Raw genomic sequence first — 27,489 nt, forward strand, 5'->3', positions numbered from 1 at the left:
CTGGTCACATGCATGGCTTGGAGGGGAGCAACCACCCAGGGGCTGGAGGGGGGCCCCCTGGCAACCCGGAGGTTAGAGGTGGGAGGAGGGGCCGTGAATCCCCCTGGACCCTTATCTCCAGGGCGTCTGGCTAGTGCACCCGGGCAGCTGTCATGGCCCTCGCTTTAACCCCTGTCCGACCAACCAAAGTCTCAATCTAAGGACTTTCCAAAACCTCCCCGGAGCTGCCAGCTCCTGGACTGCACAGCCTTCGCTCATGGAACAGAGCGAGAGTAACTTCCCGAATCAGCAGGATCCTTCTCCGCCCCACGGCAGCCACAGACTCCACCGATGGCTCTCCATTCACCTGCTGCTGCACCTGCCACGCCCCACCTGGCCTTGTCAGCAAACCCTTAGTACAATGGGACCCTGGCCCCACAGTCGCAAAACGCTGCTGTCGCGATTGCCCCTGCCTCTTACGTAAAAGCCAGGCCTCTCTGTGTCTGCCCCTCACAAACCAGCCTCGACCCTGCAGTGTCAGCGGTGATGAGAAGCTCACGCCCTGCTGGCCGTCCGAGACACATGCGTGCGGCTGCCAGCGCCCTGCAAGCACCTGGACTAGTGACGTTTCCAGCCGGCCCGGCTCCAGACGGGAGCCGAGAGTGGTTGATCCTCCCTCCAAGTGGGAGTCCTAGCCACGGCCACTCCCATCCAGCGCCGCCCAGGACACACAGTGGCTTTGCTCTGAGCCCCCATCAGCACCCTGGGTCAGGCCATCTGACCGAGTGGCCCATGCTTTCTCAGCAGGACACACGCCGGGCCGGAAGACGGAGCTGCAGAGGAAGGGCTGCACCGTGGCAACCTCCCTTGCGCCGCCCAGCTCGTGTGGGCGAGCCTTCCCTGCCCCTGGGCGAGGTCCCGGCCTAGTGGTCCTCCTTGAACACCAGAGCGCGGATGCTTGTGAGCGCACGAGGCCAGCCCACTCACCTCCGTGTCCCCCTGGGAGGCTGCTCTGAGATCGTTTCTCAGTGTCCCCGGAGTCCTGATCAGGTCTCAGACTTTCCACCTGGTGTTTCCTCCCCCAGGTGGGGGAGGTACGGCTGCAGCATGACAGGGGCTCCAGCGACAGGTGTCCCCCTGTCTGGGTGGCAGTCACCTGGCTCCTTTTACTTGGGTGTAGCCCCAAGGGACGAGGGGCGTGGGGATTTGTCTGCGTTAGCAATGCACTTTCCGAACCTGACAGGGCTCCCTGCCTCCTGACCCGCCGACTCTGCCCGCCTCGCCCTGACGGGGCGGCCTCCGGATGCCCGCGGGGAGAGGCTTGGCTGGCCGCTCGAGGCCGTCTGCGGCTTCCGCCCTTTCCCAGGATGAAAAGGCGGGTTTAGTCTCAGCATTTTGTGTTCGCCTTTACAGGTAAAAGCACCAATGAAAAACACACATTCTGATATGAAGTCTTACCTCTTTGTCTGCATTTCCTTCTCCCGTGAGCTCAGAATGTGGGCGAACGTGTCTATGAATCGCAGGTAGCTCCTGGGAGTAATGTAGTTGTGCCTCCTCGTCTTCTGGAAGTACATCGTGTTCAAGTCCTTGATGCTTCTGTGGATCTGGACACACGTCGGGGCAAGTTTCTCTTTCAAGTTCTGAAAAAGTCATTTTGAAGAATTAAGAGAAAGCGGCGCAAACATACATTAGAAAGAGAGCCGAGGGAACACTGTCAGTAATCTGAGATAGCTTATCGTTTTCGGATACGGGGAGGTAGGAACAGGCCCCGGATGAATGGGGCCGAGAACAGATGCGTTTCAGTGGCTGGGGTGGTGCTCGGGGTCAGAGGCGATGGCATGTAATGCCCAGTGACGGGCCAGACTCCCCCTCCGAGGCTGACCCCCCGTGTCTGCGACGGCCACCCAAGGATGGAGGGCACCCTTGTCAATGGGCCATGTGCATGGTGCTTTCTTTATCTCCCGTTTTTCTTTCTCAAAGTAGGTTATTGATAGCAGCATATTCAATTTCCTGGAGTTAAAAAAAAAGCTGCAGAAATGTAAGGGCTTAGCGGACATACAGGTGAACCAGATGAGAGCAGAGAGAGAGCCCCTTTGCCTGGCTGTGGACAGAATTCTGACGCAGACACAGCCTCGTCCCCTCCACCCGTCTCCAGCCCGCCGAACCCTGCCAGCCCCCTGGTCACTCTCAAGCCAGCTGCATTTTCTTCCTGGTCCTGCCTGTCTCTACCCTTTTTGGTCTTTGCTTTCCTCGAACTTGGACGAGTAAGGTCACAAGGCCCTTCCTGGTGCCCCGCGGAGTGCCGGGCCTTTATGCACCCATGACCTCCTTCAGTGTCCCCACGGGGTCTCCAGATGAGTCACCCTGGAAAGAATCCTCACTTGCGGCTCACGAACTCTGAGATAGTTCTGTGTGTGGCTTGTGCTCTCACTTCTTCGTAGTCTTGCTGTGGCAGCCAAGCCAGAGAAACGTCGTGCAAACACACACAGAAGGTGGTGGCAGCCTTATCACAGGAGCAGGTGTGCAAAGTGAAGGTTGTTCACTGAGGGGGAGTGGGGGGTGGCACTGAGGAGTGATGAGACCCAGGCAGTGGGGGAATCTGGGCATCCTTGAAATAAGGCGAATTGAAATAAGGCAAAAGAGACGGGATATCGACGAAGAGTCGAGATAAACACCCGACTTGTTTCACGATTTCACCTACAGCTGCCTGTTTTCGTCCACCTGGGGTTCACAGCCATTCAGAGATGTGATACTGTCGGATTCTGCTAGCGCACTGACACCTCCCCTCGGATTAGTTCCCTCTGAGAAGCTGTAGTTACCCCTCTGTGCTCTAGGTCCACCTTCTCCCTCAGGAAGGAGTTGGCCACCAGGAGCAGGGCTTCCTCCGACCACTTCTCGTACCAGTCGATGGTGCAGGCGCAGATCATGGAGGGGTACGCCCGGCAGTTCTGCCGCAGGTGGGGCCCCGTGGGGCTCATTATCATGAAGATATGCAGATTCTTTAGTATCCTCTGAGGACGAATGGACATAGAAGTTGTTAAGATGCAACCCGCTGCTCTGAAAAAGTCCTCGTTCCAGTTCTCCCCCCTGCAGACCGGAGGCCGCCCCGCTGTGCACCGAGTGCCGGCCACCACCGGAGGGCAGCGACAGTTCCCGCAGGGCCCCCTGGGGGTCGCAGCCAGGCCCTGCCCCGTGCGACCCCATCCTCTCAGCAGGGACTGTGCAGGGGAGACACCGGACTCCAGAACATCCCGCGTATAAGCCAGCCCTCGTGAGGGGGTCTGGTGCTAGGGTTCTGCCCAGTGGGGGCCCTTGCATCAGATGGTGGTGCATCTGAGCACGTACCGTTTCCTCTGGGGGTGGGCGCGTTTAAGACCCACAGACACCCGGGGGGAGAAGTGGTCAGATGCGTCCGGGTGAAAGGCACAGGGAGACAGATCGGGGTTGTGGGCGGAGCGCCGGGAGGTTTCAATAAACTCCGAAGCTGAGGGGCTGCAGGGGAAGCTTGGAGCTCACGCAGTTTCTCGGGTCCAGGCAAAGTGTCAGTCTTCCGAGCTGTGCCCACATCCTTCCCCGTGAGCCCCCGCCCCCCCAGCCCCCGCTGTGCTGCTGCTGTTCCCGGCCTCTTGGAAGGACTTCAAAAACCGTACAACAGCAAATTAAACTGTTCCACGCAAATTTCATACGACGCAGAAACGTTTACACTGACAACGAAAATACCCCTTTGCTCTGCCAGTTCAAAGCGTGCCTTCACTATCACCGTAAGAAGCTGCAAATCATTTCACGTAATTAAAACTGACTTCTGGCCGGAGTTCCCGGCTTCTCTTTTATTTCTGGAGTGCACTACCCTCTGCATTCCAAACCAGAACTCCTTTGTTCTTCTTCACCGGTGTCCTCTGTTGGACAAACCACCTGAGTGGCCCGCGGCCGCACGCCGGCAGGCTGACTGCTATCCTCCCTTCCACCACCAGGCAGCCTCTTCAAACACAACTCAACGCGAGCACCGGTTCCTACAGACTTGTTCTCTCTCAATGGTGGGTTCCATTTCTGGAGTTTTTTATGCCTCCTTCTTGTGCCAGCTCACAAAGCATCTGCTGGGGAATGCAGGGCTGCCCAGCTCAGTTTTCGGACGACTCCGTGAGAGGTCGAATCGGGCACCAGAAATGCACTGGCCTGCGCTGCCTCTCCAGGGGATGCTTTGGGGAATCACGTCGATCTGTCGGCTACACTGCTGGTCAGTCATCACGCCGGAAGGACGCATGAAGCCTAGGCCCCTGGTGTGGTTTGGCCCACTCACCGAACTGGTCCTTCCACACCCGGCCCACGCCCAGTGCCTTCTGGACACCTCCTGCTTTTTATGGCCTGTCTCTTCCGTGCCCACCACATCCTGGCCGATTGTGGGGCTGGGATTCCAAGGGATGAAAAAATGGGTTCCTGCGCGCCTGCCAGTAAGAACCTGGGCAGGAGTCTCGGCGCCGGACGTCTCCGTGGGTCTCGTCAGGCGTCCCCGCCAGCTGGTCCTGAGTTTTCGAGCTGCGGGCAGTGAGACCCAGCCCGTGGCTCGTCTTTGGCCTGAGACCTCGTGTATGTGTGTGTGTGTGTGTGTGTGTGTGTGTGGCGGTCGTCACTGCAGCTCTCAAAACTCGTTTGCCCAAGCTGAAAACCCCGGACACGGAATTACAAACATGGTCTACGTTTAACTTAACACGACAGTGTGATAAAGCCGATGCACAAAAGAGGTACCTTTTGGAAGAACGAGAACAAAGCTTCTTTATTGTCCATGTAACTGGTCTGCTCGGCGGCGGATCTGATCTTCAGCACGAGAGAGTCCAGCTCCTCGTTTTCGAACATGTCGGGTATCTTCCCCAGGCTGATGATGCTGTTCAAGTCCTCCAGGAGCGCCTCCTTGGGTGGAACACATGCTTAAACATAAGGGAGTAAATGACTCATGTTTCCTACCCTACACTCACCAAGCACTCGTGTTTAAGAAGAATTTAGGTTAAGTCTTTTTTGGAAAACTAAACTCCAACCCATCCAAAAAAATTTTTTTTTCCCTGAGGTCAAGTAGACTTCCTTCCCCAGTTCCCGGACTCAGACATCAGAGAAGCTCAGGGGTGGCAGGAGAATCTGCCGACCCGACCCTGCGACCCCGCGACCCCTCGACCCCGAGGGTCAGGCTCGAGAGGTGTGGAGGTAGAGATGACAGTGAGTGAGCGGAACTGGGTCGTTGCCGCGGGCAGTCTGCAGAAGACCCCAGCGAACCTCCTCCCGAGCTTGCACGCTGCACACACCAGGGTTGCTTTACTTCGGCCAAGCTTGTCTCTACCAAGAGCTCCCCGTCTAAAGGCGAAGGGGACAGAGGGCAAAGCGCAATGGAAAAACCTCTACCAGAGGACTTTTTAAAGTTAGGAACATTTTGGCTTTGAGAGTAAATCCAAGCTTTCTTAAAAAAAATAAAATACAAAGCAGCTTCACCTTGTACTGATGCCTGGGGATTCCCCCCAGGCTCTCCCGGGTTCCCGGAGCCCCAGCCCCGGGGAGGCTGGGCGGGGAGTGGGCAGGGCGGTCTCCCGCAGGGGCCAGCAGAGGCGCGGGCCAGTGCTGCCCTGTCTCACTCACGTCACGATGGAGGACCGCGGAGCTCCTTCAGCTCCTCGCTGGTTACTACCCACCTGTGGAGAGCTGAGCTCCGCGGCTCCATGGTCCTGCTGCCTCGGCGGCATCCGTTCGGTTGGGCCAGGCGGCCCGCGGGGCCTCACACTGACACCAGCCCCTCACTCGGGCGCTCGCCCCCGACAGCAGCCCGCAGACACAAGCCCGTGTGAGTTCCTGGCGTGACTCCCCAACAGCCCTGTGGTCAACAGTCTCCCCCGCCTCCCAGGGCCTGTATGACCGACTTGTGGGCCCCTTGGTTAAGGCCCCATGGGGTTCACCAAAACCCCGCTCTTCAGGACTGAACTGACCCATCTGACCCTAGCCCAGAGACCCCAGAGCAAAACACACGGACCCTCGCAAAGGCACACGCCGCAGGTGCTGCCTCTCCCCCTATCTGCACCCTGCCTCCACCGCCCCACGTGGCCCCTCGTGGTGCGCCGTGCGCCCCCTCCGAGACCCGTGAGCAATGAGCTTCTCCGTCTCCATCTGGCTTGTGGCCTGTCGCCGAACTGCCACTCGCCATCTGGCAGCCGGTGCTCCACCTCACACGTGCCGATTTCACAAAGTCACGGCGCCGTGTTACGGAGTCACATAAAAAGCAGTGATGTGGCCAGAAGAAACCTGGGGAGTGTGGAGAGCAGACCCAGCGACCTTGGAGCCCCCCCAACATGGGAGCAGAGGGGCCTGGTTCGTCTCAGCTCTGGGCCGACAGTGGTTTTCTAACAATTGTTTCTTAAGTGGGAGCGGTGTGCTCCCGGCATGGGAGGGACCGCGTCTTCTGGAGTCCAGACGGAGGCGTCTGGCGGAAACCTCGGCCTGGTCAACAGCGCGGGGGATGTAAACTGGGGAAGGGAAGGCTCTAGCTAACCCAGACAAGCTGCATGTGGCAGAGCACGGCGGATGCGACACTGGGCCTGGATTTACTCTCAAAACTCGGCGTGAAAGGAGAACCCAGCTCTAGACAGAGGCCCAAGGACGAGAGGGGAGTTTGAACAACACCCGTCACTGCCCCTGGGAGGGTCCCACATAACAAACAATGTCTCCTCCAAGTGTCGCCATGAAGAAGCAAATACACAATTGAGTTATGTTTTGGCTATGGAAGGGTATAACTTATGCAAAAGGACACATTTTCTGAAGGTTGGGTGATTAGCCTTTTTTGCTTATTTATAAATAAAGTGTGTCATTGGGGGAGCGCCCCCACTGGACGGTGAAGTCCAGGGGCTGGAGGGGAGAACCGCGGCCGACAGGGTGTTGGGGTGCAGCGTGCTCAGACGGCGCCAGCGGGACGTGACGCAGCTGACTTCCTCTACCGCACGGGCGGCAAACACCAGGCCCGCGGCCCGAACCTGGCCCTCCACCTTGTTTCTCCCCGGCGGCAGCGCCGAGCTCCTTGCCCCTACTTAAGGAGGAGTTACATGTATACAGTCCCAGAGTTACATCCGGCCCCTTGAAGGCAATCTCGAGGCTGATGGGGCCCCCGGTGGAAATGAACCTGACACCCCTGGTAACAAAGACAGACCACCGCCAACTGCCCAACGAACGGCAGGGATCGGCCAGGGAAAGGGGGAACCAGAGACACCGAAAATGCTGCTGTGCGACGCTTACCCGGAACCACCTGCGTCACGATCACACACACACACACACACACACACACTCACGTGCACGCGCGCACACCCTGGGGGCTCTCGCGGGGAAGAACAAGAATAGTGGAAGGAGTTGACACGGCAGGTTAACAGGGCTGTGGATAAATATTTCCTTTCCAAGTGTTGCATGGTGGGGGGATGCTATTTAAAGACCACACTGGGGCCAACGGGGGAGGCGGAAAGCACTTGCCTGGTCGAGGGTCACGTTGGAGACCATCAGAGCAGTGGGGCTCCCGTCCAGCCCCGCCTGGACGAACACCTTTTTGAAGTCCTCCCTGAACTCCACGTAGGCGTAGCTGTGGGACACCGGCATCTGGTAGGCCTTGTGCTCCGCCAGGTGGCAGGCCAGGGTCGCGCAGGCCTCCTTCCCGCACCCGTCAATCCCGATCTGTGTGGGGGGGGGGGGGAGAAACCCGACAGGTGCATCCTGCCTGCGCACACTGGGGCCTCTCGCTGCTGCCGGGTTTCCCGCCACCTGCCGGGAGCCAGAGCCCCAGGCAGCCAAAATACCTTAGACTGTGTTTGCAACTTCTGGCGGGGGGTGTGTTAAACAGGGTGTTTTATCAGAGTCTCCTGAAGCACAGAACTTCGCTGGAAAGAAACCTGGGGAAAGAGCTTGTCACCGGCCCGTGAGTCACTGTCAGTATTCGACTCTTCACTGGTAAGCATTTGGACGGGTCTTTTCCCGCGTATTCGGGGCAGCAGACAGTTAAGTGATTTTGGCCATGAAGACAAAGTATTGCCTTTTTGAAACAGCTGAACTGAAATACAGTTCACAGACCACATCTGTGTTAAGGGTACGACTCAACGGTTCCTCTGGGGACGCCACTTTCTATTTTATTTTATCCATCTACCCTGGAGTCATCCGAACTGGATTCCAGTAAAATATGGGAAGCTCGCTCGAACAGAGCCCCATTTCTTCCCTCCTCTGCTGTGCTGGTTATTACTGTACATACTAAACCTTTGTGACAATGCTAACAACAGCTTTGTAATTACTGTTCTTTGCGACCGTTTTCAGAAGCGCCAGGAGAATCATCACGTACGTCTCACTGTCTGGTCTGGGACAGGCAGGCACACCCCCACCCCCCATAACACGGCCACATCGCGTCCCCTGGATGCAGGAAACTTGGTCAGTGTGAGCGAGGGCCTGGCAGTGGGAGATGACTTTGTATCGTCTGGCTGGGCTCGGCCGCCTCAAAAGCAGGGGGACATTCCTGGACGGGGTGAGAACGGCCGGCAGATGGAAGGTCAGGGAAACGCCCCCTCGCCGGCCTGGGAGGGGTGGGAGGGGCCGCGAGCAAGAGATGAGCACGGGCCTGAGTCCTGGAAAATGCACGGAAACAGACAGGAAGGGTCGCTTCAACAAATGCTCCTAAATGAGTGAGTCACCTAATTGGCCGAGTACGTTGGATTTCATGTGGTTTCCTGAAAGCCTTTCTCCCTTCAGGTATTTGGGGATTTTCCAAGGATTTAGCTCCCACCTGTTTTCACGACAGGTGCAACTCTGCACACAGACTCAGGTTCCTCCGTCAGGCACGCGCACCGCCCAGCACAGAGAGAGCACATCCACGCTCGGGTGTGCCGGAGGTGGTGCCCCAGCCACCCCCGGGCTCGTTTCAAACACCCCCTGGAAACAAGCAGCACGTTTATGTGCTGGTGCATTTCCTACGCAGGCTCAGGAGAGGACAAAAGCCTTGCCCCGGGGCTTAGCGGCTTCGACGCTTCCTAACCGGGAAGTCCGCACAGACCAGGTGTCTGCGAGCCCAGCGGGTCTATCAGATCCCGCCAGCTTCCACGGGACGAGCCTAGAGACTCGGGGGACGGGCGCTGGGACGCTCACCAGCAGCATGTGGCTCCCCGGCTGCCGCAGGACCCGCGCGGCCCGCACGATGTGCTCCACGGCCTCCTTGAAGAACACCATGGACTGGGAGATCTGGGGGGAGACACGGGGCAGGTGAGCCGGCCACGGGCACACAGCGTGCTTGTCACGGCGTTGCCCGTGAGGACGTGGAGACGGGGGTCCCTGTCCTGGTCACCCAGGCCCAGAGAGCTGGCTCGCACTCCCGGGGGATGAACTGGCGCAGGGAGGACAGTCCCCACGCCGGCAGGCAGGTGGGCAGGACCAGGGGGGCGGCTGGGGGCAGACGGGAGGAGACCGAGGGGGACAGTGGCACCGGCTGCCGCTCAGTTGCCGGGTCTCGGGGAGGAACGAGGGGCGGGAGGAGAGGTCTCAGGACGTGGGTTCGTGGCGCGTGGGGTTTCGGTGGTGCCCCTGAACCGACATGTCCCTGCCCACCGCAACGGGGAAGGTGTGAGTGAGTCCTGTCCACCTCGCTCCTGCCTGGTGCTGCCCCAGACCCTGGGCCTCCCTCTCTCGCGCCTACGAGTTTCCTAATTCCACTAACTCGAGCCATTCAATTCCCTCCAGCCTCAGCTGCGCCCCAAGTATTTAAAACGTTACCCTATTAAATGAAACGAAGTAAGATGAAGTAGCATAAAACTGTATTCCTAATGGCCTGCTTTAAAATATGAGGGCACCTCCCCCCCCGAACTCTCTCCCTTAAACACACCCCCCCCTTACAGATATTTGATTTTGTATACATACACAGGTGCCCGTATGAATAAGTGTGTATGCATATACGGCATTTCTCATGGTTTACGTGTTTTTACCTCCAAAGACGCCGAACTCAGCTTCATCTGGAACTCGTGCAGAACCTTGGCAAGTTTGTCATAGTCGCTGGTGTGCTGGTAGGTCTTTTTTCTGTGAGACTTGTTGACGTCCAAGAAATCCACAAACACGGTTGAGTCGTTCATCAGCGACTCTTGGGTCCACTGAATCTGTTGTGAGATAAAAACGCAGCGGTCCCTGTCGGAAGCACAGCTCTGCCTTTCAGAACCAGAGGAACACACCTGTGCCGGGGAGCGCTGGCCCCATAGTGCTAGACCTCGGGGCCTCTCGACCTGCTCTGCGCCCCGGACCTTAGGGTGGCGAAATGTGTGGACTTCTCAGAACAACACTTGCAAATGCACACAGCACAATACAAAGGTTGCGAAGGAGACGAAATCCATTGAAACGCAGTTCTGCCTAAGGGCTCTTTGAGGGTCCACGGGCCCCATGTTAGGAACCCCTGTTGTGGAAAAAACATTTTGAGGTCTCACTGACAATCTGAGAACAAGAAGCCTTCCACGAAACCAACAGTTATGACCCTTTTGCTGTCCATCGGTTTACCGAAACCCTGGCTTTCGGGACCTGGACCAAGAGGCACTGTGGAAACTAAAGTTCAGCGGAATGCTCAGCTCAAGTTCAAGGGCTGCAGAGGGATGAGGACCTTGTGGAGGTGCCCAGAGAGTGCCCACCTCTGCCCGTTCTGGAGAAAATAAACGAGCAGTTTGAGGCCCCACAGGGGCCAAGCCCCTGAGAGAAGGCATGGAGACCTCATCCTTTCCATCGTCTCTCGTCTGTATTAACTCGTCTGCAAGTGAAAACTCCTCTCATCAGTATGACAAGAATGTAGCCCTGGCTGGTGTAGCTCAGTGGATTGAGCGCGGGCTGTGAACCAAAGTGTTGCAGGTTCGATTCCCAGTCAGGGCACATGCCTGGGTTTCAGGTCATGGCCCCCAGCAACCGCACATTGATGTTTCTCTCTCTCTCTCTTTCTCCCTCCCTTCCCTCTCTAAAAAATAAATAAAATCTTTTAAAAAATGATAGAAATGTCTGCATATATTAATAAAACAATACTTTTGCTCCGGACACCATTTAAGATCATTTTTAAAACACAGCCGTACTACCTGGAAATAATTCTCAAGTTCCTTTGAAAGAAGCTGATAGAAGAGCCTTTTTTCGGTTCGCTCAATCAGGCGGTCGTGGAACACTCGGGCGGCTTCGTGAGCAGAGAGCAGGGCGGCCGTCTCCCTGCAATTGACGACGGCCTTGTCGGCCTGCAGCAGCCCCAGGAGGAGCTGCCGGGGGTTCAAAAACAGCGCTTGTCACACAACGTTAGCAGGGAGCGTGGGGGTAAGGCCTCGGTTTCTGTAGGCGTGTGTCCCCACGCAAACAGAAGCAGGCATCCAAGGTACGAACTAACAGCTTCTACCTGTGACCATTACGGGGAGGTGGTTTTAGGACCCCCACATCCCCACCCCAGCCACGCCCAGAGCAGGAGGCCCCGCCAGGATGGGAAGCCACGAGCCTCCTGGACCTCAGGGCCGACAGGGGCACAGTGGGTGGTGGGGACCCCAAAATGCTTCTTGGGGTTCTGTTCCAAGATTCTTGGTTTGCATTTATAAATCCCTCATAAACCACTTCAAACACAGTATGCCCATTTTTGGGCTAAAATGCCATAGCAAGCAGAGAAAGGTCAAACTCAGAAATCGTTTTCCTTAACATGTGCATTCAGAAAATCACATGTGTGATCGCAGCCAGCGGCCATACCCGCACCGTGGGAGCATCCCCTGGAGTAAAAAGTGGGGCCAGGACAGCCCCTCGCCTGGTCACGAAGTAGGCACTACACGCTTCCGTCCTCAGAGGGTCTCGGCGACATCTCAGAAACAAAGCACGCCCAAAATCTACCCTACAGCCTTGTCACTCCCGTCCCTGTTGAGACCTCCCGCCCCCAGCGGGTGTTTTCTGTGTCACTGACCTCCCTGCAGGGAATTGTCCGGATGCTTCTTTAATTGTCTGGCTCTCTGTGCACAAGTGTTGCACAGAGAGCAACACTAACCAATCTGAGCTTCCTTTTTTTTTTGCTCCTTGTAACCATTTAATATTGACAGTATGGATAAGTAAGGATGACAGAGAGAGGAAGAGGGAGAGTCGATTCAGTGCAATCACATTTCCTCGACTTAAATATGAAGATAAGCTAGAGGATGAATTTGAGAACGAACCTTAAACGTATCTTGAAGGTTGAACATGTAGTGACACTTCGTTGGCGTCGGTAACATTTTCTCACACATGTGGTAGTACATGGCCAGAGAACAAGATACTATTTGATCCTTACTTTTCTGAACATCAGCCGCGAAGTTATGGATGGAGAAGTAGATCCCCAAATGAGCCTGTAAAGAGACGTTTGATCATTCACTTTGCCAAAAATGTTAAGCACAGCCTGTTCCTAGCTGGATCCTAATAAAAAAGGAGATGTGTGTGCTGTAACAAAGGGTACATTTCATTTCAAATGTTAGTCATCAGAGTCCGCTTTAAACAAACAGCAGACCAGTAAGAAAACATTCTAGATGTCACAAACTGGGGAACATTGCAATTGGTCCTAGGTTGCTGAATGATCAAAAGGCATGTATCTATTCTCTGGTGACAACGCATGCCCCACCGGTGTGGGCGCCAGGTGTGCCGGGAATCCTTCTGTGTCCCTGCTCCCTGGCAGATGTCACCAGAGGAAACATACCATGACATGATGGAACTATTGTTTCAGTTTGGGTTGGTACATGGATATACACTTTTCTACATCAGGTTTTTTTGAGGTGTTGATTATGGATCACCTGTAAAATTCCTAAGTGCTTTTCAAAAAAATGGTTAAAAATTAATGTATTTTGCTGTGTTTAATGTGCATTCATGTTTTTGTACATGTATACACAGAATTATTATACATGGTATGTAATTGTTATACCCATAATTATACATATAATGTGCGTCTTTATTTTTTTTAAAGATTTTATTTATTTTATTTTCTTAAAGAGGGGAAGGGAGAGAGTAAGAGAGGGAGGGAAACATCAATGTGTGGTTGCCTCTCATGTGCCCCCCACTGGGGACCTGGCCTGCAACCCAGGCATGTGCCCTAGACCAGGAACCGAACCTGCAACCCTTTTTCTTCTCAGTCCAGCACTCAACCACTGAGCCACACCAGCCAGGGCTGCATCCCTATTTTTCCCTCAAAAATTTGGGCAAAAATGTACCCATCATACACAGCAAAGTATGGTAATCTTGAAATTTTATATTAGAAAGAAAAAAGCAAGTGTTTAGTTTTGGAAAATTTAGGGCCAAACATATGGTGATGGGAGACAGGTTGACTTTGGGCGGTGGACACCCCATGCAAGAGACAGATCACGTGTCACAGAAATGTGCACCGGAAACCTACGTGACTGTATGAACCAATGTCACCCCGATACTTTAAGAAAAAGAATAATCCTGCATAAGATATATTTATCTAATCAAATTAGATTTCAACCGAAGCCATTTTTCTGATTAGATATTCAGGTTTTTTTCTCTCATTACTTTTTATCCTGTAAGAAAATGAAAAAGCTCAATCCATTCTAGCAAAAATCGGGTGTGCTTGCTAACAGATTCCTGAGCTCCCCCCACCCCCCACCGATACAGTGAATCGGAATCGCCAAGAACAGACTCTTGGGATCTACACTGTAAACATTCACTAAAGAAGCACTAATGTATCCCTGGCTGGCGTAGCTCAGTGGATTGAGCTCGGGCTGCAAACCAAAGTGTCGCAGGTTCGATTCCCAGTCAGGGCACATAACTGGGTTGCAGGCCACGGCCCCTAGCAACTGCAGATTGATGTTTCTTTCTCTCTTTCTCCCTCCCTTCCCTCTCTAAAAATAAATAAATAAAATCTTAAAAAAAACCAGGAAAGCACTAATGTGTTTCTTACACACAAGCTGAACTATAGGTTTTGGTATTTAGAGACAAATCGTAATAATAGGCCAGAAACTAGAAAGAGAAGTAAAACTCATGGTCTGAAGATAATTTTTGTTCAATAGTAGTGGTTTTAAGTTCCCACACTTCCCCCTACAGTGTGGAGTTTACATCTCCCCTGCCCTCCACCCCGTAGAATCCGAGCTGGGTGCGTCACCTGGAAGATGGTGCACAGGGCGCTCTGCGGGGGGTGTGGCAACACGAGGGTGGAGAAGTGTTTGAGCAGGCGTGGGCTCGCGTCCCTGATGCCCACCGAGGGCACGCAGGCTGCCACTAGGGACAGGTCTTGAACGTTCTGCAGAAAGAGGGACAACGAGGGACAACGGGGCCCAACTAAATGCATCCATAGAAAGTGGAATGTGTTCCCATTCCCCCCCAAAGGGACGAGAGAGTTCAAATCTTTTTGAAGCGAAAAAGATTAAGCTTATTATTCCCTGTGAAAACAAACATTATGGTGGTCGCAGAAATCTTTCTTTTTGGAAGCCCCCGCCCCCCAAAAGGTCATTTCAAGATATGTTCCTTCCAGGAAGCTTTCTAAACAACATCAGGAAATAGCCTATTTTCACAAAAGCCATCCCTGCAAAATCAGCAACCTGGCCCCGGGGCCGCCCGGGAGGATTCTGGCTGGAAGTGGGAGGCCAGGGGCGGAGTGGGAGGCCAGGGGCGGAGTGGGAGGGGGTCTCCGGAAAGCCAGCTTTGGCCTCGGGGGAGAGCGTGCTTGGCTGCAGAGAAACAGCCACCCGGCATCTCAGGACATCCCGGCAGCAGCAGCGAGGTGCTGGGTGCAACCCCCCACAACCCCCCCCACAACCCCACCCCCTCACCACAGGGTGCTCTCCACAGCCCCGCCCCTGCCCTGGGACCCAGAACCCTGAGAAAAGCCTGCCCCGCTGTGCTCTTGTCACTTCAAAGAACTTCTTTGGGCCGTGCGTTCCAGCCCCCATGTCTCGCTTCCTCTTTTCCCCTCGTCTCCTGGACGCTCCTCCCTGCGTGGGTGGCACCTTGGTTCTTGGGGCTCAGGTCCACGCCTGGGTCACACAGGCTGACGGGGTCCGGGCTGCCGCCGCTCACCGGCCAGTGCGCGTCCTCCGGGCTCCCGGGCCCAGGTCGGCCTGAGATGTGGAACTGCGTGGTGGCGCGGCCACACAATTTCACAGGAGGGGGACCCAGGCCCAGGACGGTTCAGCGATAAAGTCCGTTCGGGACCACAGGGCTCATGTTTCCGGAGACGGAAGCACACAACGTTTAAGCCGTTCTGACTCAGGCCAGTGCAGCAAAAATAACTGCATAGAAATCCCTCCTTGCAGTTTTTCTTTTCGACTTTGCAACACTTCTAAAAATCCTTGACCTCTGTTCTTGAAAGTAGAAAGATGCGAGCAGTCCTACGTAGGGATCAGCTTTTCCCAGAGGCACTGACTGCGGATGCACTGAACAGTTTGATTCACTGTTATTGGCCTTGGAAACCAAACCTATAGGACACACTTGCAATTTTCACTGAGATTCAATCCTACGAACAGTAGAAGTCCTATGAACCCAGGGATGTGTGCTCAACCGCAAAGATGTATTTGGCATAGATATTTTTTTTTTCTCTACACGTCCATTTCACTAGGTTTTCTAAATGTCTCACTGAATCCACTCAACGTTGTTACAAATGTTTAGTTTACTGTTAAACAGTGATATTAAACGTGAGTTTTACCTTCCATGCAACTTTCTTGGTGTCGTAAAAGCCTCCCAGGTCTAGTAACTGTCTGAGCAGTTCCAGGGGCGGCTGGGCGCCGCACGCGTCTGTCTCGGGCATGTTCAGGTCGTCGATGAACACCACCACCTGCGGGGAGACGAGGGGTTTTAGAAACGGCTCACCAGCGCTGCCTTTCCTTAAATTACCAATTAGGAGTATGAATCACGCTACGGCGTAAAACCAAAATTGTATGCAACGACATCCTTTTTCTTTCAAAAAGCAGCAGACCAGGTTCTGCTTGGATACGATTTTAGAAGAGAAGTTTTCGGAACCCCAGACATCCTCTCCTCATCCTCTACAGACCTGCAGCACTAACAGTGAGAACAGTCGGTGCTGGATGAAGCAATCTCGTCGTGCTCGTTACGAAGGAACGAGTGTGGTTACTATCCACTCAGCATTCACTTCCTGAGCGGCTGCTGCTGGCAAGGCCCTGCCTTAGGTGTGGAGTGTTTCTTACGCTCGGGCCTGGCTTGGGAGAGAGACGTGTCCTGGGGAGCTAGGCTTTTACGGTTCTGCTGCAGATGCTGTTGTCAGGAGCAGCCAGCAGGAGCTTCAGACGCGGCTCCGACTTTCAAACCTGCGTCACTTTCCACTTTTAAAAACATTAGGCAACCACCCTGGCTGGCGTAGCTCAGTGGATTGAGTGTGGGCTGCGAACCAAAGTGTCGCAGGTTCAATTCCCAGTCAGGGCACATACCTGGGTTGCAGGCCACGGCCCCCCAGCAACCGCACATTCATGTTTCTCTCTCTCTCTTTCTCCCTCCCTTCCCTCTCTAAAAATAAATAAATACATCTTTTAAAAAAAAGAAAATATTAGGCACCCAAGTGTGCCGAGTACTAGTATAATCTCTGTGTATGTTAGCCCCCTTAGATTGTATGTATTTTTGTAGAACAAGTAAAAACTTAAAAAATGCAAACAGCAGTTTACCCTGAATCACCTAAGGACCTAACCTGTGACCGCCAACGCCATTCTTAGACACCCAGTCTAGTCTCCCAGTTTGCACCACAGGCTGATGACGGACAGACTGGTTCGACCACAGTGCCCATCGCCTGCGTTCTTTCACTCGTGTGAGTTGGCTGAGCAACTGCTACCCTTTTCGAAGTTCCTAAAATGTCCCCAGTTAAAGACCCACCAGCCTCATCCAACCAAGCCTTCAGTTAAAACCGAGGAAACCTGAGGCAAACCCTTCAAAGCTCCTGAAACGGACCGCCATGGGGGTCAACCTCAGATGGCGCTCAGGGCCCCACGCGACCTTCTCATCGGTGCCTCTGAGCTTGTTTTACGTTCCTGCACAGGCGCCGCTGACCCCGAATTTCATCGGGACAGAGGGTTCGGCTCGACCGTCAGACAGGTGGTAGGGTGCCTGGCAGACGGTGTAAGGACAGGGAGCACACGGCACCCTTCCCGGGAAGGGGCTGTGGTCCGGGTTTACAACAAGGCTGCTGCTCCCCTGAGGCCTTTCCCGAGGCCGTGGACTGACTTCTTCTTCCTAGATTCTCAAGCCACGCTTGCGAGAAGACGTGGTCACGTGCACATTGACTATACCATGGGCAGCGAACTCATTTCCTAGTTTTCTCATCTGCTTGCGTTCGATTCAGATTCCAGCAGCTTCTTTTGGCCTTAGTAGTACTGAATCGGAATGGTTCACCGTGTTGAAAAATGAGTTATACTGATTTGGAAACCAAAATTTCCATGTAAAGTGCATCTAAACATTCAGGAGTATAGGTTACCCTCGTGTTTTTCTGTTTATTGGTATCAATGAAACTAAGCCATGGTGTCAGTTCAGTGCAGGCGGGCTCATCGACCAGCCTGAGAAGGGCTTTACCCGGCTGCTTCTCGGGACTCCCAGGGCGTCTTTGGTTCTCCTTCTCAGCTTCTTAAGAATCATCTCCTGGGTTTTGGCAGCTGTCATTTTGATGTTGAAATTTATTGTAGACACCGTAACTCCCTTGTTGCCATCACTACTTTTAAATGGAATCTCATCCGATTTTTCCGGCGTTTTAGTAATCTTATCTATAAATGTCAAATATGGGAAAGAAAAACACATTTAGAAAGACTTTCAAAAATATTTTTGCTTTATTCTAAGCATGAAGAAGTACGGAAATGATATAATTTTACTATACTGTTGTCATTTTAAAGAAATCACTCTGCGAACAAATCATTGAGAGAAGGCGTGTCGACTTTGAGATGTTTCCAAATGTCCCTTCCTTTTGCGTGGGAACCAGTGTCTCTGCAGTCATAGCCCCGGGCAGCCGTGTACAAGCTCGGGGAAGCCTCTGTTCATTTACGCACAACGGACACATGTGACTTTTACTGCTTTAACGTGTTTAGACTTGCAATACACTATTTTTTAGATGAAACTGCATGTGAAAGATCTGAAAGCCACATTTGGAGCATCCACAAAGTATCACTGAAATGAGGACATGCCCCCCGAGCGAGGGTCATCCAGGAGGTTATTTAGGATGGTGCTAGAGCAAGAGGAGAAGGAACGAGCAACCCAGAAGACCCTTCCGGCGGGAGTCTCCTGGCCAGGCTCCTCCCCCTTCGTCCGGCCATCCCTGGAAATTCAAGGATGGAGTTCTCGAAGCCCCACGTGTGTTTCTGTTGCAGAGGCTGATTCGAGAACTATGGAATCATAGCTTCCCTACTGCGTTATCTCTGTAAGCACCACAGACTAGAATAGACAGAGATTGCCTTCGGATACTTCTAGACTTGGTCTGGGGTCCCACTGGTACCCAAGAGCCCCCAGCCCCTCCCAGTAAGCAGATAGGACCCTCCGCTTATGGGAACCGTCCCAGCTTTTGAGCAGGGCAGACCGGCTGGAGGGGGCAGTGGATATTTCTCAGGACATTTTATTTTAATCTATCGACTCCAGTTTTTCTGCTCAGATTCCTGACACTATGTAAGGACTCACATGCCATGGAAGAAGGAAGCTTTTCAAATTATTGTAACACATACCTAGATTGCCAGTTGCTGCCTTGTGAGTTTCAGAAAGCAAGATGCTGATATTCTGCCTCAGGCTGTTGGGATAAGACAGTTTCAGAATTCAGAATTAGCTCATTTACCTGAGTGGCCACAGGAACACAATAAAATGAAAGTAGCAGTGCATGGGTGGTTTTACCTCTATGTCCTACGAAGAAACAAATTTATGTTTCCTCTTCACATCTTTTACAGATACAATTAGCATCGCTATCGGAACCGACAGCCACCTTGAACAACACGTGTGTGTCCTCTACAACCCAAACCGGGCAGGCTCCTAGGATGCCAGGCTACGGGGCGTTTGGCCTCACGGCTCAGCCAACGGCAGCCTGCTCACCTTTATTTTGGTTTTGTCTCCAGGTGCTCCCCCCCGCTCAGGTTACCTTTCTGCACTGTTAAAGTCCACTGCAGTTTAAGTATTGAACACACAGCAAAATTTTACCTTTTCCAGACTCTGTCGTTTACGATTATAACAATTTAGCTATGGAGTGATTCTTATTGCGTGAAATGCTTCGAAAACGATTTCTCTGCAGTTTAAGGCCTTATTTAAGGGCACGAGGATGCCAGGCCACAGCAGCTGGTGGTAGAGGAGGGGCCGGCATCAGGGCCTGGGGGACACTGAGGGGGGACGCGGAAGGCCTGCGGACAGGCTCTGGGGAGGGAGCAGACCCCACGGAGGCCAGGTGGGCCGCGGGCCTCGGCGGCAAACGTGGGGCACAGGTGGCCAGGCCACGGCGTCTGGAGTGCGGAGGAAGGGCTGATACGGCCTCTCCGCGGTCCACCTCTTACTGGGTTCAGACAGCAGCTGGCTTCTCTGCTGTTTCCGCAGAACCAGAATTCCCTTCCAAAGTCCGCACTTTCCGTTTGCATGGCGCAGACTGCCCCTGCGTTCTTCTCTTCCCTCGGGAAGAGACGCACCCAGCAACAGAGACGCGGTTCTCTGCACGGCGGTGCCTTCCGTAAGAAGGAAATATGTTTTCAATGCAGCAAAACCAATTATGTGGAATGCTCTATCTGTATGTTCACCTACATTTTCCCAGGAAGGAAAATAGTTTATATCTGCATATGTTAGGTAAAAAAAAAATCAATCAATCAAAAATTAAATATAGTCATATTTAAAATAAATATAAGAATTTCTCAATTAAAAAAATTAATCTAGTTGTTAATACTTTGGAAAAGGGAAGATTTTTTAAACTCCTCTTTTGCATATTTCTGCACTTTTACACGACAGGTTTGCTTTTTAAAACAAGACCCACTTAGATACGAACACAGACTATTTTTTTTTTCCCACCGGACAAGTCAAACTTGGAGTCGTACGCCACCTGGACTTTTTGATCTCGTTGTACAAGAGGACTTCTCCTAGGAGCGAGCTGTACTTGACGTCCAGCCCTCCTGGGCCCTCGAGCTTCTCGAGCATCTGGTGGACGGTGGCCGTCTTCCCAACTCCAAAGTCTCCTTACGGGGGGCAGGGTGGGGTGGGGGTGGCGGGGGAGACACAATATGTCAGATTTATGAGCAAGAAAAAGAGCGAATACTAACAGATTCAAATGCACCGACAACATTGTCTTCCAAGTGAAAATTGCGTGAAGAGTCTGGCTTTGCTCTTCCGTTTTTAAAAAGTCCTGGTTAAGAGTGGGTAAGCCAAGCAATTGATAGAAACACCTCTCAAAGTATCTATACAACTTGCATCTCTCACAGAAGACTGTATTGGGAGTTAACCATTACTTTCGTATAGGGTGCATTCAGGCCTATCGCAAAGAGTCTGGCTTGTAGCACAGCAGAACTACGGCTTGCAATTAATTTCCCTGAAAGTTTTTACCCACACAGTCTGGGGCAGGAGCCGGGGGCCGGGGCGGAATAGAGCCCCTGTCGCTGCAGAACTGGGAGTCATGACTTTATCGGTCACCGAACATGAAGTCGGAGGACGTCCCGAGTCAGACTGGGGCTGAGTGTGGGCTCCCCGGGCATCCCACCTCGCTGGCCTGCATGCTGGCTCTGAGGACAGGCCCGCGGGGACAGGCAGCCGGGCTTCGGGCCGGGAGAGGCGACGGGGTGGGCTGAGATGCAGGTGAAGGGACAGTCGAAGCTGTACTGAGTTATTCCTTTGAAAAGCTTTAACACTGGCTTGAGGGATTATGTACATTTTTTTGAAATGAGGCAGTTTCTTTGTATGTTTTCCTTGCATACAGTTATGCGTGCCAGTGTAAGCGAACCAGCCAATGCTGCTACTCTCGGTGGCCCCTGAGGACCGCGGCCCACAGGCAAGGGAGGCCGTGCACGTATCGGCCCCGGGCTCCACTGGGGTTCGCCGTGGAGTCACGGAAGATGCAAGAGACTGCTGGCGTCCCGCACAGGCGAACGTGCAGGGAAATGGACACTCACGCCCTGTCGGTAGGAATATATGAAGATTTTCAAGGCATTTTTTTCCCAGGTTTATAAAATAAAATGGCTAGGCGGTGACTCCCCGGACTCTTCCCGACTCTGAAATCCCCCTTCCCTAAACACCGTGCGTACCCGTGAGGAGCACAGGGCAGGAGTTCTTCAGGAGCAGGCTCATGAGGAAGCAGAGGCATCTCGTGTCCCTGGTGGCGATGAAGTTGATGGTCTCCCCACATTCCGTCACCTTGTAGAGGTTCTCCCCGGACTCCTGAGGGCCGGCTAGAATCGACGTCCCTACGTCAAAATGGTACAAAAGGTGCGAACAAGCTACAGAGAAGTGTCAACCGCATCTCTTCGGTAGGTGCTGACCCCTTCATGGGCAGGTGGGTACATTATGAAACTATGTAAACATGCACAGACAAACCGAAGTCGCCGCAAGCGCCCGAGGAGCTCTGCTGAGCTCAGACGCCGTGCCCTGCGTTCACTCTCTGAGCCGGGCACTCACCGCGTGTGCCTGGGTCCACCACACGCCAGCCCCTGACCTTCCGGCCACCGCGCCTGCTCATCGGCCGTGGGCAACGCAGGCATCTCCTCCTCCTTCCCGCCAGTAAAGAGGAAGAAAGTGGTTCTCCGGCCAAAGGCGCCTGCAAGCCTTTTTCACAGAACTTCTCTTGTTTGATAATCCTTCCCCGCCACCATTATCTGCCTTTCTTTGTACTGGAACTTTCCATCGTACAAACGCTATGTGGTAGTATCTCTAGTCCTCTCGTTGGTTGAAACGCATGAAATTGACTTTTGCTAATAAAAACCAGGTGAACAGAGGCAGTTTTACAGGAACACACACACACCCCAAAACTAGAATGAATCTTCCTTGATGCCCCCGCTTCCTACTGCCACCCCAATTCTTTCCTCCAGGACATGGCCACAGCTCCCAAAAGGGCTGGATACAACATGGCCTCCTTCCTCATCCTGTATTCATTCCTTTTTAAATTAAAGATTGAATAGCTAACACATTTACATGGGACACAGTTCAAAGGTCCATCAGGGAATGCCATGAATATAGTCAGTCTCTTTCTCCTCCCTATGTCCTAGCCACCTCATTCCCATGCTGGGTAGATAATACCAATGGCTTCCCCTGGGGCTGATGAACTAAGGTAGTGAATCATGTACATTGGTAATCAGTTACGTGTTTTCTATGGAGTGGTAAAAGCTAAGGATAAAAATGACGGAATGTTAGCACTAACATATGATAAACGATTCACAGGTTTTCCATAAAGATGATCACCCACTAATATATTACTACAATAAATATTGTATAATAGACCCTTGACATTTCCAACTGAAATTAACTTAGAGGTAGAACTTTTATAGGCTTTATGATTTCAATAGCTCTGATTGTTTTCTGTCAAAATTATAACCTAACTTTGAAATTATTTGATGAGTGAAACCTAACCTCAATGCAATTTAATTCAATTCGCACACTGAATTACTTATATTGGAAAGAAATCTACATGAAGCTTGATCATTAAGTTCCTGCCTTAAACTTCAACCAAGCTCTCAAAGTACCACAATTTTCCATATATTTTTTTATACTTTTTTGTAGAAGATTGAGAATAAAAACATTATGGCATGTATGGATGTTTGTCAAACTATGATTATTCTGTTCTAACTTCAAGTTTCCTTTACAATCAAGTAGAGTTTTTCCTATTCTTAGAAGAAGCTGTCTCCCTTTTCTCTTTTTAATAATCACCGCTAAACAAAATAATACATATTTCCATTAGTAAGATTTTCAATCAACTATAGTATTACAGTGTACAACTGACTCAAATACATTCCAACTTTCTCGGAAAGCAATATTGAAAGCTTTTTTTGTTGTTGTTTAAAGCATGTTTTGTGAACATGCAGGGTAAGGCAAGAGTAGGTTTACAGTTGTGAGGACACAAAACAGAGTTTAATCTTGTAGTATGTGTTAATTATTGTGTTATTTTCCACACGAACAACTGTAACCTACCCTTGCCTGCCCTGTAGACCCGCACTGGCCGGCTCCTGCGCAGACCTGGGATACATCGGCCCCACAGTTGCCGATGAACTACTTTCACAGGGAGAGTGTTCCCTGTGTTCTGGAGGAATGCGAGTGTGATTCCTGCAACGGCTCTTACCTCTCTGAATCAGCGTCTGAACGCTGGGAAGCAGCTCTGACCACGGTATGAATTCGCCTTGCTGCAGGTCCACAAAGTACCCAAAGACCGAGTGTTTTTCAGGCGGCAGCTTAATGTCTGTATTCAGAAAGAACAAATAGAAAAATGCTGAGAAATCTAAGAAAGAATGAGGTTCATTTATGAAATGTTTCACGAACAATATGATCTCTCTTTGAAAGATTTGACTGTTGAACCAGAAATAATAAAAATTCACCAAGGGTAGATCCAAATATATAAAATGAACCTGTATTTTCTTCTAGCCTTTAGTCGTATAAAGGCAATGTTTTATTAGCTTTTTGCCTTTTTTTCTGTATCCAGAACGCAAGGTGAATCATGACCTGGTATCCTTTGAAATCTTACCCAGAAGTCCCGCTTATTACCCTGTGTGGGACGTTATCGAAAGCCAGTGACACGCACATGGTTGTGGTCATGCCACTACACGAGAGAACTTCATACTTATTTGAAAATTATATTTACTTTACTATTTAAAAGTGGTGAATTTTCTTAATAGATTCTGGAAAACACAAAATAAAGCAAAAGAATCTAGTCATATTTTCACCATACAAAGGAAGGTGTTAATAGTTGACACATTCCTCTGAATCATTTATGAAGTGTTTACATACAGTAAAATTCACCTTTGGGTGGGTACACAGTTCTATGTGGTTTTTTTTTTTTACCACACGCATGTGTCTTTGTAACCGCCATGCTAAATGGGATGCAGGACAATTCTAGAGCCTTAAAGAGTTCCCTCTGCTGCTCCTTTTGTGTTTGGACTATCCCAACCAACCTGACCCCTGGCCACCCCTCGTATGTCCTCTGTCTGCATATTCTGCTTTTTCCAGAATGACACATGAATTGAGTCACACAGTATCTAGCTCTTTGAAACTGAGTTCTCACACCTAGAGTAATGCATTTGAGATCCATATTGTTCTCGACAGTTAATTACTCATCAACAGTTCTTTTTGTTGCTGAGTAGGATTCCATTGTGTAGCTGTATCATAATTTATCCATTCACCCATTAAAAGACATTTGAGTTGTCACCATTTTTTTTCAACTATGAATAATTGTGCCAAAAGTATTTGTGTGTACGTTTTAGTGTGAACACAAGTTTTTGTTTCTCTAGAATAACTATCTAGAGGTAAAATGTTGGGTCAGATGGTAAGTAGATATTTAACATTTTAAGGAACTGCCATGTTGCTTTCTAGAGTGGCTGTATCTTTTTATATATTTTTTAAAGATTTTATTTATTTATTTTTAGAGAGGGAAGGGAGGGAGAGAGAGAGAAACATCAATGTGTGGTTGCTGGGGGCCATGGCCTGCAATCCCGGCATGTGCCCTGACTGGGAATCGAACCTGCGACACTTTGGTTCGCAGCCCGTGCTCAATCTTTTTATCTTAAAATTAGAAATGTGTGAATGTTCCCGTTACTATGGCTGCATACTAGCACTTGGCATTATTGACTTAAAATTCAACTTTACTGAGATACAAATGGCACATACTGTATACGTTCAAAGTGTAAAATGTGACAATCTGCTACGACCACGGATTGTGAAATGATCACCACAAAGAGGTCAGTTAACATCTCCATCACCTCCCACAGTGGCCTTTTTTTTGTTTGTGAGAACAATTTAAGATCGACTCTCTCAGCAACTCTCAAATCTACGATGAAATGTTATTCCTTGGAGCCTCCCCGAGGCACAGTAAATCCTCGGAACTTCTTCACAGCATCTCACAGCTGTGCAACCAACGCCTCCTCCTTTCCCTTCCCTCGGCTCCGGGCTTTGCGGGATTCCTCATTTAAAGTCTATCTTACGTCGCGTAGCAGGGTGTCCTTCAAGTCCACCCTGTTGTCACTGGAGCGGGACTTCCTTCTTTTTTGTGGGTGCAGAACAGTCCTCGTATTATACAAGTGCCAAAGGTTATCTTTGACATTGAAAGTTCATTTCCATAGGAAATAAAACCTTTGCAATACAGATGTCGTCAATGGAACTTTTACAAATAGCCCAAGATGACATTCTAAGAGTTACGCAGACAAACCAGTGGGGTTTGTACTTGTGGCCATGTGTTTAGCTCCCACTGTGATTTGACAAAACATCCACACTCCACACAGCGTCTCTCTGGGACGCCTTGTCTGTTCAAAGGCCCTTGAATCGGTAACAGCCAACTGGGAAAGTGGACTCTTCCTAAGTACTAGGGTGGACGCTACTTATCAGAACTGTTTCAAAAAACACAAACACTACAGAAATCCAAGGCTTTCAAAATAATTTAGAAGAGAAAAAGAAGTTGGAAACTGTCATCATCCATGGAAATTCCTACTACAGGATGGTCCGTGTGACACAGACCCAGTGATACAGTGGCTGGGCTCTCGGGCTGAGCTCCCGGTCTCGGGGCTTCCCCTTAGCTCTGCCTTTCCCTTGAGTTACAGCTTCCGGTGGCAACGAGAACAACGGGGACACTTAGGTTCTCCCACCTCCTCCATTGGAGAAAGGGTGCTGGAGTGTGTTTATTAACCCTCTCTTTCCTTTAATGTTCCCATTTTAAAAGATGGGCGTAATCAATATAAGCCAGTCATAAAGAGTTTCAAGTTCACTGTCAGTTTGTTCTCGATTTCAATGTCTCTGGTTCTACTTTGCTTGCTTGTTTGTTCTGTTGATCAGATTCCACTTACAGGTGAGATCATATGGTGTGCGTCTTTCCCCACCTGGCTTATGTAACCGGAGGGGAGGGAGGAGGGGGATAACTGGGGAAAGGAGGCGAAGGGTCATTAAGGAACAGGTATAAAGGACCCGTGGACAAAGCCAAAGGGAGGTGGGGTTGAGGGTGGGGCAGGGGAGAGTTGGTGGGGGGGGAGGGGCATGGAGACAACTGTACTTGAATGACAATAGAAAAAATTCACACAAAAAAGAGTTTCAAATGTATGTTCTACAGTAAGCATAATTACGACTTCTCCTTCCCAGAACTTACCTATTAGTGAGTTGCTTTCAAAGAGTTCATGAACAAGGTCATCAAAATCGTAGGTTACTCTCGTGAGAGACGTAGGTTTGAAACTGGAATACAGCAGCACGTCACTTTCATGCTCATCTTCACGCCTTAAAGTTCCCCCAAACGCCCAGGTGAAAGCGAAGACAAAGAGCTTCTGAATCATTGTCTTGAGTTTGTCAGGATACTTCTCCAGGTACCATATGTTTTCCCCCTTGGAGGGGACAGTTCTGCAGGGGTGAGGGTCAAAGTTTTTAGAAAGCATTCAGTTCATTTATTTCAATATCAAATCAAAGTTTCCTTACTAAGCATTGCAATAGTTCAGTGTTAACATAAAAAGTTTTTGTTAATGTATAATTTTCCTTCAGTAAGTCACGTAAGTCACTGCTACTATTTTTATCTTCAAAGCACCATATGAGCAAGAGATTTGTAGTCGCCTTTTATTTATTTAGGACACATGAATCACTTTTATTTTAGGTCAATTTACACCCTGAGAGTTTGCCTGCCTTTTGGAAGAGCATCAGATAATTCTCTATTTTACAGAGAAAGACACGGGTCATTCACTGTGTCCTCCTCTTAACCAAGTCCTAGAATTGACTCAGTTCCCCGTGGCGGAAGCCAGGGAGTGGGAGTGTGGGCGGAGACTCCTCCGACCTGGGTCAGCCTGGGTCAGCGTGGTCTTTGGGACCCTGAACTTCTACAGTGAACAGGCCAAGGGGGGTGGGACCGAGCCAAAGCTTGGTCCTGACTTGAGAACATTTAAAACAATTCAGGGTTTTGCATTATTGTAAAATTGTTTATGTTATAACAATCCTAAAAATACCTCTGAACTGAAATGTACGGGCAATCAAGAGTGTACAACGCACGTGTACAATTTGCCCTTGCACTTCCTAGTCACATGTAATAGTTTATTCGGCAAATAGTTACCGAATTTCGACTATGTATCAGTCACTCCAAACAAAACAAATGTGGCTCCTTATTTCCAGGTCAAGGAAATGAACAGTAAAGCGTGCTGAGAGTCAAGAGTAAAGAGTCGTTCACCCCACAGAGAATATCACGGAGAAAACTGACCTACACTGTGGCAACGGGGAAGGCGTCCACCAGGGCGCAGCAGTCAAACTGAGCCCTGCAAGTGAGTGAGACTTGGCCAAACGGAGGCAGAAGAGCCTCTGAGCAGAAGGGAAAATACATGTGCCAAGGGCATGAGGTCAAAGGGTCACGGCCCATGGGAGGAACAGAAAGGAAAAAGCCTGGGGGGGGTCACCGAACCAGGGGGTCACACA

General features: G+C 51.0%; 1 protein-coding gene across 1 annotated transcript in view; it reads right to left on the bottom strand.

Moving 5' to 3' along the window:
- Positions 1 to 27,489, bottom strand: part of DNAH14 (dynein axonemal heavy chain 14) — a 163,838-nt gene that overhangs the window by 52,977 nt on the left and 83,372 nt on the right. The window contains exons 40-55 of the mRNA XM_036016183.1: positions 26,192 to 26,436; positions 23,189 to 23,305; positions 21,165 to 21,323; positions 19,973 to 20,105; positions 18,630 to 18,691; positions 17,497 to 17,684; positions 15,629 to 15,757; positions 14,090 to 14,227; positions 12,162 to 12,329; positions 11,067 to 11,237; positions 9,948 to 10,115; positions 9,118 to 9,210; positions 7,468 to 7,665; positions 4,723 to 4,884; positions 2,799 to 2,990; positions 1,438 to 1,619 (exon numbers count right to left, since the gene is read on the bottom strand). Of these exons, the coding sequence (XP_035872076.1) occupies positions 1,438 to 1,619; positions 2,799 to 2,990; positions 4,723 to 4,884; positions 7,468 to 7,665; positions 9,118 to 9,210; positions 9,948 to 10,115; positions 11,067 to 11,237; positions 12,162 to 12,329; positions 14,090 to 14,227; positions 15,629 to 15,757; positions 17,497 to 17,684; positions 18,630 to 18,691; positions 19,973 to 20,105; positions 21,165 to 21,323; positions 23,189 to 23,305; positions 26,192 to 26,436 (2,505 nt within the window). The remainder of the gene's footprint in view (positions 1 to 1,437; positions 1,620 to 2,798; positions 2,991 to 4,722; positions 4,885 to 7,467; positions 7,666 to 9,117; positions 9,211 to 9,947; positions 10,116 to 11,066; positions 11,238 to 12,161; positions 12,330 to 14,089; positions 14,228 to 15,628; positions 15,758 to 17,496; positions 17,685 to 18,629; positions 18,692 to 19,972; positions 20,106 to 21,164; positions 21,324 to 23,188; positions 23,306 to 26,191; positions 26,437 to 27,489) is intronic.

The sequence above is a fragment of the Phyllostomus discolor genome, chromosome 15 (assembly GCF_004126475.2).
Source record: "Phyllostomus discolor isolate MPI-MPIP mPhyDis1 chromosome 15, mPhyDis1.pri.v3, whole genome shotgun sequence".
Lineage (NCBI taxonomy): Eukaryota > Metazoa > Chordata > Mammalia > Chiroptera > Phyllostomidae > Phyllostomus > Phyllostomus discolor.